Raw genomic sequence first — 12424 nt, forward strand, 5'->3', positions numbered from 1 at the left:
AGTGGTGGAACTTGCACTATTGCTGACTGACTAAATACTTTTTTGCCCCACTGTATATCATTGTCATGTATGTAGAAAATCTCACGTCATAGGTTTTTTTTTTCTTTTTTTAAAGGGAACCTGTCACCAGGAATAGCTTTGTTAACCTGCAGATAAGGGATTCATCTGCAGGTTAACAGCATTATGATGCTGTTGGGTGCCTGCACGCAGCTGAAAGCAGCGAGGAGAAAATTTTCTCTTTTCTCCAAGCATTCGGTAATCAGTCATAGGGGTGGGGTGGCGCTTGTTCAGTCACCACTCTGAGAATACAGAGCAGCCGCTGTAACCGCGCTCCCGGCCCTGACTGACAGATGGCCACAAAGTAGAGCCAGTGTCATTCAGAGCCGGGATTACAGGAGCCCAGAGCGGTGATTACATCTGTGGCACCCAGCCCCCATTACTGAATACTAAATGCTGGTGGCGAGAATAAAGATAATTTTCTCCCAGCTGCATTCGGCTGCATACAGGCACCGGACAGCATCATGACACTGTTAACCTGAAGATTAACTCCACATTTGCAGGTTAACAGCGTTATTCCTGGTGACAGGTTTCCTTTAAGTTGCAAGCTAGTTGTTTGATGTGCACCTGTTTTAAAGCGTGACTGCGATTTCAATAAACAATTAACATTTCATGAAGACAATTTATATGTTTGATTGGTGGGCAGGGCTGACGTCACCACTCGGGCAAAAGCTGGAGCCCTGGACGAACGGGGGGCCCATTCCCATTGGGGACACCGACACGCTATGGGGCGCATTAGTTGGGGGAGCTTGGTGCCCCCTCAAATACTCACCTCTCCCCAATTTACACTGCTCCTGTCTCAGCATCTTCTTCCTCTCTGTGATGTTTCAGGGCAGAGGGCATCATGATGTCACTATAGCGTGCCCTCTGCTGAGCAGCACAGACAGTCTGAAGATGCTGAGGAGACAGCAGCAGGGAAAAAAGAGAAGTGAGTATTTGATTATTTTTTGTATATACCGTATGTAGCAATATATGGGGCCATTATACTGTATGGAGGAATATATGGGACATTATACTGGATGGAGCAATATATGGGGCCATTGAATACTGTATGGAACAATATAAGGCGCCATTTTATACTGTATGGAGCAATATATGGGGCCATTATACTGTATGGAGTATTATTTACTATATGGAGAAATATATGGGGCCCATTACACTGTATGGAGCAATATATGGTGCCATTACATACTATATGGAACAATATAAGGAACCATTATATACTGTATGGAGCAATAAATGGGGCCATTATATACAGCATGAAGTGCAATATGGGGCCCTTATTATATGGAGCAACAAATGGGGCCCATTATTCTGTATGGAGCAATATAGGAGGCTCATTATTCTGTATTGAGCACTATGTGGGGCCATTACATACTACATGGAGCAATATATGGAGCCCATTATACTGTATGGAGCATTATACGGGGCCCATTATACTGTATGGAGTATTATATGATAGGGCCCATTATTCTGTACGGAGCATTATATGGGGCCTGTTCTGCCCATTAATGTGCAGCAAGTTAATTCACAATGTAGTACCAGTTGTCACCATTAGATGTAGTTAGGTACCCATTTGTCCTCTTCCTGTATTCAGGAGCATTTCTCTTTAAGCCCTGTGTTCTGACTAGAACCGCCCCCTTAGTTTCCGGGGCAGGAAGGTTTTAGCCATTTTCTTCTGGACCTTTGAGTCTTAGACCTCTTTCACACTTCCGTTTTTAGAATCTGCACAGGATCCGTCATAATTTTGAAAAGACTGATCCTGTGCAGATTGTAGAAAAGAGGAGGAGGAGGCAGAATCGGTAGCCAGATCCAGTCAATACACCTCACGTTGCATCCGTTTATCGCTCGAACTGTCGCTGGGCATTTTTGCGTCGGACAGAAAAACGTTACTATGGACGTTTTCTCCGTCTGCCGGAATAGAATTTTTTGACGGATCCGGCAAAAAACGGATCAAACGTGTTGCCATCAGGAGCAATCCGGCGCTAATACAACTCTGAGAAAAAGAACGGATCCGTCGGAAAAAAAAACGGATCTGTTTTTTTTTAAACTCGCCGGATTGTGACTGACGGCAAAAACCTGATGTCTGAAAGTAGCTTTAAAGGGGCCCACTGAGACTTTTTCGCCCGTGGCCAACGAAAACCTGGAGTTGGCCCAGTTTGTGGGGTCCTGGTTGATGAGTTACAGAAGCAATCAGATGAGTGTTCCTCTCCTCTAAGACAAATTCCCAGAATTTCTACTGAACATATCTTCAATCTTACAGGAGAGCAGCGCTTCTCACCTTTTCATTTTAGCAATCAATAAGGGTGGCAAAAGCATGTGACATGTCTCTATGGCATGTCAAAAGTATTCTGAAACTGCAGTTACTCTAACGCCAGGTTCAGATAGCTGTACTAAAACTTGGGCCAGTCATCGACTGTTGGTCTGAGTGGAAAACTGTCCAAATCTACTGGCACAATGGATATAACGGGTGCATGCAGCCACTATTACAAGTGCTTCTCACTAAATTAGAATATCATCAAAAAGTGAATTTATTTCAGTTCTTTAATGTAAAACGTGAAACTCATATATTATATAGAGTTACAGAGTGATCTGTGTCAAGTGATTATTTATGTTAATGTTGATGATTATGGCTTACAGCCAATGAAAACTCAAAAGGCATTATCTCAGTAAATTAGAAAGCTTTATAACACAAGGTTGAAAAATGATTTTAAAATCTGAAATGTTGGCCTACTGAAATGTTTGTTCAGTAAATGCACTCAATACTTGGCCGGGGCTCCTTTTGTTTGAATTACTGCATCAATGTGGCATGGTGGCGATCAGCCTGTGGCACTGCTGAGGTGTTATGGAAGCCCAGGTTGCTTTGATAGCAGCCTTCAGCTAGTCTGCATTGTTGGGTCTGGTGTCTCTCATTTTCCTCATACCCCATAGATTCTCTATGGGGTTAAGGTCACGCGAGTTTGCTGGCCAATCAAGCACAGTGATACGGTTGTTTTTAAACCAGGTATTGGTACTTTTGGCAGTGTGGACAGGTGCAAAGTCCTGCTAGAGAATTAAATTTCCATCTGCAAAAAGCTTGTCAGTAGAGGGAAGCATGAAGTGCTCTAAAATTTCATAGCAGACGGCTGCGCTGACATTGGTCTTGATAAAACACAGTAGACCTACACCAGCAGATGACATGGATCCCCAAACCATCACTGATTGTGGAAACTTCACACTAGTCCTCAAACAGTTGGATTGTGTGCCTCTCCAATCTTCCTTTGGACTCTGGGACCTTGATTTCCAAATGAAATGTAAAATTTACTTTCATCTGAAAACAACACCTTGGACCACTGAGCAACAGTCCATTTCTTTTTCTCCTTAGCCCAGGTAAGACGCTTTTGGTGTTGTCTTATGGGTCATGAGTGTCTTGACACAAGGAATGTGACACTTGTAGCTCATGTCCTGGATACATCTGTGTGTGGTTGCTCTTGAAGAAAAGACTCCAGCAGCAGTCCACTCCTTGTGAATCTTTCTCAAATTTTTGAATGGCCTTTTCTTAACAATCCTGTCAGGACTCTGAACATTTTTTACTACCTTTTGTTCATTACTGCCCTTTTCCAAGATGGCGTCTTTGGTCTCATGTGCACTGTGTCTTCCTGCTATAAAACTCCACCCCAGCCTTCAGTCTGTGCTAGAGTATTCTGCCTTGCATCCAGCTCCTGACCCTGGTGACTCCCTGGCTATATAACTGCTCCTGTGAACCTGTGTGGTGATCCTGCTACTCTGTTCTGAGTTCCTGCTGCATACACCAGTTTCCAGTAATGCTCCTTCATCTGCTGCTCATGTTTACTTCCATCTGCATTTGCTGGACATGTAAGCTGTTGCTGCTCTGCAAAAACCTGAGACTATTACCCAGGCCTCCCTGGTTGAGCTAAGATATTATTTGAACTGCCTTATAAGCATAGCTATCTGTGTTTGGACTAAAACAAGGACTTTTTCGTGTCAAGTATCCTCAAGAATCATTATGCTTCACAGACTTTCTGCGTTATTGCATTTTCCTCTGAAGTTCCCTATAGACTACTAAGCTGCGTTTAATATTTACACCAAGTGTTGTGGACTTGAGTTTCTCTCTGCACCTGTTTGAATCACCATGTGATAGTATAGACTTTACCACTTATAAAACTGTGTCCTGTAGTTGTCTTGTTCCACGCAAAGAGTCTCCTGAGTTATCCCCTATAATTATTACAAATCCTTTCAAGGTTGCGGTTATCATGGTTGCTTGTGCACCTTTTTCTACCATACTTTTTCCTTCCACTCAACTTACCATTAATATGCTTGGATACAGCACCCTATGAACCGCCAGCTTCTTTAGCAATGGACTTTTGTGGCTTACCCTCCTCGTGGAGCACCTTCTGGACATCTGTCAAGTCAGCAGTCTTCCCCATGATTGTGGAGCCTACTGAAACAGACTAAGGGACCTTATAAAACGCTTAGGAACCCTTTGCAGGTGTTTTTTGTTAATTATTCTAATTTACTGAGATAATGACTTTTGGGTTTTCATTGGCTGTAAGCAATAAACATCAACAGAAAAAATATCACTTAAAATAGATCACTCTGTTTATAATGACTCTATATCATATATATGTTTCACTTTTTGTATTGAAGAACTGAAAGAAATTAACTTTGAAGCACTTGTATATCATGTATCCAAAGCAACATGAAAAAAAATGGTGAAAGGTATTCTTTAAGCATAAACCTTCACCCATGATGCACTGAAGTAATATCAAGGTAATTTCCAAATCTGGAAATGGACACTGGTCTGATAACCCCTTAGTAACAGAGCCAATTTGGTACTTAATGACCAAGCCAATTTTTACAATTTTGACCACTGTCACTTTATGAGGTTATAGCTCTAGAAAGCTTCAAAGCATCCCACTGATTCTGAGAAATTTTTCAATATAACTTGCGTTTATTTATCAAGAAAACAGAAATTTGGCAAACATTTTGAAAATTTTACCCTTAAATCAAAATGGTGTCACACAAAATAGTTAATAAATAACATTTACCACATGTCAACTTTACATCAGCATAATTTTGGATACATAATTTTTTTTTTGATAGGACGTTATAAGGGTTAAAATTTGACCAGCGAGTTCTCATTTTTCCAAAATTTACAAAACCAATTTTTTAGGGACCACCTCACATTTGAAGTGAGTTTGGGGGGTCAATATAACAGAAAATACCCAAAAGTGACACCGTTCTAAAAACTGCACCCTCAAGGTGCGCAAAACCACATTCAAGAAGTTTATTAACCCTTCAGGTGATTCACAAGAACTAAAGCAATATGGAAGGAAACAATTAACATTTTACTTTTTTCACAAAAAATTTACTTTGGAACCAATTTTTTTATTTTCACAAGGGTATCAGGAGAAAATGGACCACAAAATTTGTTGTGCAATTTCTCCTCAGTACGCCAATACCCTGTATGTGGGGGGAAGCCACTGTTTGGGCACATGGCAGGGCTCAGAAGGGAGGGAGCACCGTTTGATTTTTTGAATGCAAAATTGGCTGGAATCAATGGTGGCGCCATGTCGTTTTTTGAGACCCCCCTGATGTACCTAAACAGTGGAACCCCCCCAATTCTAACTTCACCCTAACCCTAACACACCCCAAACCCTGATCCCAACCCTAACCATAACCCTAACCACAACCATAACCTCAACACACCCCTAACCGTAATCGCAACCATAACTGTAATCCCAACGATAACCAACACCCTAACTTTAGCCCAACCATAACTTTAGCCAACTCTAACCCTAATGGAAAAATGGAAATAAATACATTTTTTATATTTTATTATTTTTACCTAAGGGGGTGATAAAGGGGGGTTGATTAACTTTTTTTTTTTTATTTTGATCACTGTGATAGGAAATTTTTCCCAATGGTTCATTTTGATCACTGTGATAGACCCTATTGTTGCCGGGGGTTCCCGGAAGACGCCGCCGGCAGGGGGACTACACAGGGGGAGGCAGGGACACTGGAGGTACCGGGGGACCCCATGTACATCAGAGGAGAGAGAAATTAAATGGGATATCTGATTTTTTTTTTTTGCGGTCGCCATTATTCTGTTAATAATTATATTATATATTATATGTTAATAATAGCCAACACTCCGGAGAAATTTTGAAGCAGGGGGATGCTACACACTTATTTCTCAGCGCCGCTAAAAAGTGGGGCAGAGGAATAAGTATCCTTAATTGCCGCCGTTAAAAGGTGCATTGGCGGTCGTTAAGGGGTTAAATCCTCTGTTTGTACACAACACTAAAATAAGAAGACAAAAAAATTTAGAAGTGGGAAAAGAAAATTGCACTAACTTGAAGGATGTATCCTCTTGTTTCCTTTTCACTGCTTCCTTTGAGTATTTGTTTTCGATTTTATTCACCAAAGTCTTGGCTGCATCTTTACCTTTGGTTTTATCATTCTGTAAAACACAGACTCCATATGATTAAAGGCGCTTTTGGAAAATTCTAAATAGTAGCAAAACTAACTTTCAAGAGAAGCAATAGAGAAAACAAAGATTCTCCAAAATCCGAAGAATTAATCTTTATTTAATTACCAATGTAATAAAAACATTGTAGTAAACATAATAATGACACAAAACAAAGGCGATGACAACACATGCTGTACAGATTTCGAAAGACACTGTGCAAGGGAATAAATCATCAATATTGTTAGAGTACATGATAAAAGGGGAAAACGCCTAATGTAAGCAATACCTAATATAGCAGCAGTTATTATTTATGGGTGAAAAATGTCATGCCAGACATCACAGGAAGCAGCGCAATACAGGGCTGTGGAGTCGGAGTCGTGGAGTCGGAGTTAGTTGTGGTTGGAGTCGGAGTCGGTAGAAATGTACCGACTCCGACTCCAGCTTTAAAAAAAATGTATTAATATTTCATAATTGAACTTTCATAAGAATTTTATAAATGTTACTCAAATATATATGTTCTATCAAACTATGAACAACAGTGATAAGCAGTTCTGCTGGAGATAGAGACATTTCTTACTTCTTGTGTGTCACTGTTCTCCACTGCCATTATCTAATCTTATACTTGGTTAACCTCATGGTGCCCCAACCCCCCTACTTACAATGTATGAAACTGAAAGTGAAAATGTGTTGCAAATTCTTAGTAGTAAAGCTCCTCCTCTAGACTAGATGTTTACTAGGTGTGCGTCTTCCAAGCATCTCACAGCTGCTACTCAGAAGAGGAAGACTGTAAGTAGTATTATCCTTTCAACAAACTTTGCATCAGTTTACTGTGAGTACATGAGGAATAACAGTATTACTGACCACTATATCAGTTGTACGACCTGGCAATAATTTTGTACAATTGTTTTTAGGAAATTTTTTGGATTGTGAATGCAGAATTAAAAACCTGGGAATGTCAAAGAAGCGACACATTAAATCAGCTGTATTTGAACATTTCACCATCACTCAAGATAGAAAACATTATGTCTGTCAGTGTATGACAAATGATCCAGACGAAAACAAATGCTGTGAAGCCAAGATCAGTGCATATTCAGGCAAAGATAAAAATGCTCCTACCAGAGCTTCTAATCTAAAGAGACATTTACAGCGCTTTCATCCAGAAGTACTGAAAACAGTGGATGAGAAAGACTGCATCCAAACCAATGAACCAGTGCCCAGCTCTTCCAGCCCAACAAAGGAGCAGAGAACTTTGCAGCCATCAGTTGCAAGATATTTTGTCAGTGACAAAGTTACTGTGACAATGACAGTAGATACATTTAAAAAAACAGATCATAGAGCTTGTTGTAAAGGATAGTGTGCCTATTTCATTATTTTCACGACCAGCTTTTATGTGTCTGAATGGGGAAATGGCCCGCAAGCTTGGTGTTTCTCTGGAGAGAGAGAGAGTATTAGAAAATTAGTAATCGAAGAAGCTTTTAAACAAAAGGAAGAACTTAAAAAAACTCTCAAGGGACGCTTTCTGTTTCTTAAAATGGATGCCTGCACACGTCACAGAGTGAACTATTTTGCCATCAATGTCTGATTTGTTTGTGACAAAAATGAAATAGTTACCAAGACATTGGCAGTAAAAGACACCAAAGCTCATCACACCAGTGAGTTTCTCCAGGTCTTGGTGGAAAAGGTTCTGTAAGACTATGAACTTAAAAAAAAGCAAGTTCTTTCTGTCGTAACTGACAATGCTTCAAATATGATAAGTACTATTAAGCTAATGAATGAGAGTAAGGATGGTGACCAGCAGCTAGAAGAACATTCTGGGTCCACAGACACAGAAATATTTGAAATAGAGGAACACAGTATTGTAACTGATGAGCAAACTGAAGTTGCTTCAGATGAACAGCAACATGATAGTTTAGATGATCTTGTTGAAACTGTGTCAATACGTTCTTTCATTCATCACATGCGCTGTGTTGTGCATACGCTACAGCTGGCTATAAGAGACAGTCTGCAAGAAGGACATGCTGCTGCACTGATTGGAAAGGTGAGAAAATTGGCTACTGTTGCCAGAACCCCTAAAGTTGACTCAATTTTGAAGAGACGTGCTGGAAAAGGGGCAATTGTTGATCAAGCCACACGATGGGGCAGTACTTAATGATTCAGCGCTTGGTTGAACTGAAAACCTTTCTTGTAGACATGGCTAACCCTCAACTGACGCCAAATGAAAGTCAGTGGAATCAGGTGACTGAGCTAGAAAAATTGCTAGAGCACCCATTTACAGTGACTAAAAAATTACAAGCAGAGGACTTAACTCCAGGTATTTTCTTAAAGGAGTGGAACAACATGATGTTTCACCTGTCCCAAAGAGGAGGGTTAATTGGAAGTGGCATTGCTACATCAATGAAACGGAGAGAGGAGCTACTATTACAAAATAACATTCTTTTGGCAGCTGTTTATGTAGACCCAATGCATCGGATTCTTCTAGATGATCAACAGCTAACTAAAGGAAAAGAAGCTCTGTTTGAAATAGCAGTAAGGATGAAAGGGTTGCAAAACAGTCAGGAGGAACAAGAAGAATTTGGTCGTCCTGCCACATCTTCACCCTCATCAACTGATGAAGAATTTAATTTCGAAAAATATTTGGATCACAAGGACCGTGCAAAGCGTTCCCGCATAGAAGAAGAGTCATCCCCATCAAAGAACACAGCCAGTACATTTCAGCATTTTTCACGTGCACTAAAAGAAATTGAGAAATTTGACCGTTCATCAAAAATAACAGTGCAACAAGCGATTCCTCTGTATCCTGACATTGTCAGAGATGTTGCCCGAGTGGTTACTGCTTTGCCACCAACCCAAGTTAGTGTAGAGAGGTTGGTCTCTGCTCTCAAAATAATTAGATCAGATTTGAGGACATCCATGAAGGAGGATCTGACAGAGGCAATACTTTTTCTGAGGACAAATTTATAGATTTCTTCTTATTAACTGCATAACAGTGTTTATTGCATATTTACTTACAAGAGTTTAGAAAAGTTTATAAAAGTTATTTGCTATATTCTAATTGTATTCTAATAAATATAGTTTTTTGCTCTAAGTGGTCTGATTACTTATATGATGGTGAGAAACTGAATAAGCACGATGTTAATATTTTACAACAGTAAATTTATTGTTACGAATTGGCCATTTATGAAGGAGTCGGAGTCGGAACCTGATAAAATCCAGGAGTCGGAGTCGCAACTGTGGCTTACCGACTCCACAGCCCTGGCGCAATACATAAAGTGCAAAGCAATATTACAAAAGTGCCAAGTGCTTGAGATGTGGATATAATGCAGAGTGATGCTGGAAGATGTCCCAAATCTATGCTGCAGATCAAAAGGGACGGATATCAGGAATAAAGCTATAATAGCATTTATCAAAACTTTATGTCCGCAGACAGGCCAGGGAGGTTAGTGCTTACAAAAATGACATTTTTGGCAATGCTGAGGTCAGGGTTACCAGTGAGTATATTTACCCAGAGTTGGACTTGCGACAGTGTACCACTTTAAACACTTTTCGGCTGTTCTTCCTCAGAAGGGGTGCTTGAGAATTGTTGCCATTGATATAGGGTCAGGTTGTATACTTGGTTTTATAAGTTTATGATTTTTGTTTAATAAAATTTTCTATTTTTACTCATATTATTGGTTATATTGAAGTGTGCACATCATTAGTGTATCTCTCCTTTTTTGTCATTGTTGTTGTGATACATGATAACTCACCCTAAAATATTCAGGCTGTGCCTTCTTTTTCATTCCTGGGGGGTCCTTATCAATTTTATCACAAATGGAATTACATAACTCCCCCCACAAAAGAAATTCCTGAATGGCTGGTTTTTGTACAATCTGCCTCACAAAAATCGAAATAGAAAGCGATCAAGAAATGACATGTGGCTGAAATTGGTACCAATGAAAAAGTCAACTCGTCTCGCAAAAAAAAGCCATCACATGACTGTCGGCCAAAATATGTAAAAATTATAGCTTTCAAAATATGGTGATGCAAAAAAATAGATTTTGCAATAAAAAGTGTCTTTTAGTGTGTGACAGCAGCCAAAAATAAAAACCCGATATAAATCTGGTATCACTGTAATCGCACCGGCCCGAAGAATAAAGTCGCCCAATCACTTATACTGCACGAGGAACAGCGTAAACAATAAATATCACCAATTCTTCACCTGCGGCTGATTTTTTTCATTCTGTCTCCCAAAGATCACAGCAAGACTTGGCACTCATTTATCCTCCACTCTGCGTTTTATTCGAGGTTTCCGTGTAAATCTCTGAAATACGTGATTCAGATGGAACCTCTGGTGGAAGATTCACTATAATGAGGCAGATGGGAGGCACTGTGGACGCAGTCTGACTTGTGATCCGGCAGTGTCCGTCTTTTTAGGACTGCATAAAAGTGGCGTTGGCCACAGTTTTGTGCACTTCTGAAAAGAAGGACACCGCTGAACAGAGGCCAGATGGAGTCCAGAGTAACTCTGCTGCCTCATTATAGTGAATTGGTACCTTTCATCTGAATCAGGTCACTCACAGATTTAAATGGAAACCCCAAAGTAAGTGCTCAGCGTAGCGCGCCAGCTAAATGTGATCCCAAATGTTATGCAAAATGTTCCCAATAAAAGCTTCAACTCAATCCACAAAAAAAGCAAGTCCCCACGCAGGTCTCTTATCTGTTAATGGAAATATAGGAGGCTTCCACGTTACTGGAAGTACAAAGGCTCTGGTAAAGCAAAATGGCTCCTCACCCTTCAAAAGAAATTCAACAAATTCTCTGCTCCCAAATCCAAATGCCCCGTCCCTTCTGAGCCCCACAATATAAACCACATATAGCATCCACATGTTTGGAATTTCTGAAGTAATGAGACCCCGCCTATCTGACGGGTGCATGCCTCCATAAGCACTGGATGGGCATAACGTACTGGTTACTACAGCGTACTGATCACTACAACGGCAGTTTGCAATTTTCACTTGGCAACATTCATTGCTGCTCGTTTCTGGAAAATACTCATGAAGTCAAAACCGGCACTACACCTGTAGACAAATTCCCAAGGTGGTATAATTTCCAAAATGGGGCCTCTTGAGGGGGGATTCTAATCTTCTAGCAATTAGGGGCTGTGTATATGGAGTCCACAAACTGTTCTAGAAAAATCTGCGCTATAGGAGGAAAATAGTGCTCCGTTCCTCCCGAGTCTTTTGGCATAGCTAAGTAGTACTGTACTGTACAGACACATATGGGGTATTGGGCCGTTCAGTAGAAATTGTGGTACACATTATGGTACCATTTTTACATACTTCTTGTGTGATAATGTAAAATCTGGTGCTAAAACAACATTTTGGTGGTAAAAATAAAGTTATTTTTACTTCACTGCCCAATGGTATAAAATTCTGTGACACACCCATGGTTTCAATATGATCACTGCACCCCTAGATGAATTCAATCAGAGGTGTACGGTAGTTTGTAAAATGGGGTCACTTATGAGGAGTTCTGCTGTTCTGGCACTTCATGGCTCTCCCAGTGGGTCATGGCACCTGCAAATCATAACAGTAAAATCTAGTGCTCCTTGCCTTCTGAGCTTTGCACTGTCTGAAAAATATTTCCCGATTGCATGTAGGGTATGGGCGCACTAAGGAAAAAATGGACCTCAGTTTATTGTAAAAATATTTCCTATTAGCACTTAGAAAAATTAAAAACTAGGAGCTAAAACATTTTAGTGGAAGAAATGTAATTATTCATTCTTCTTCACTCAATGGTATAAAATTCTGCGAGGCACATATGGGGTATTGGCGACCTCAGGATAAATTGCACAGCAAACTGTATAGTGCAATTTACCATTATGAAAATGCAAAATTTGGGGCTAAAATAACATTT

The 12424-nt window shown here is 40.3% G+C and overlaps 1 protein-coding gene across 3 annotated transcripts in view; it reads right to left on the reverse strand.

The window, feature by feature from the left end:
* SYCP2 (synaptonemal complex protein 2) overlaps positions 1-12424 on the reverse strand; it is a 551324-nt gene that overhangs the window by 206353 nt on the left and 332547 nt on the right. For all 3 annotated transcript variants that reach the window (XM_077252835.1, XM_077252834.1, XM_077252836.1), the window contains one exon: positions 6414-6520. In XM_077252835.1, coding sequence (XP_077108950.1) covers positions 6414-6520 — 107 coding nt within the window. The remainder of the gene's footprint in view (positions 1-6413; positions 6521-12424) is intronic.

This window comes from Ranitomeya variabilis, chromosome 4, assembly GCF_051348905.1.
Source record: "Ranitomeya variabilis isolate aRanVar5 chromosome 4, aRanVar5.hap1, whole genome shotgun sequence".
Lineage (NCBI taxonomy): Eukaryota > Metazoa > Chordata > Amphibia > Anura > Dendrobatidae > Ranitomeya > Ranitomeya variabilis.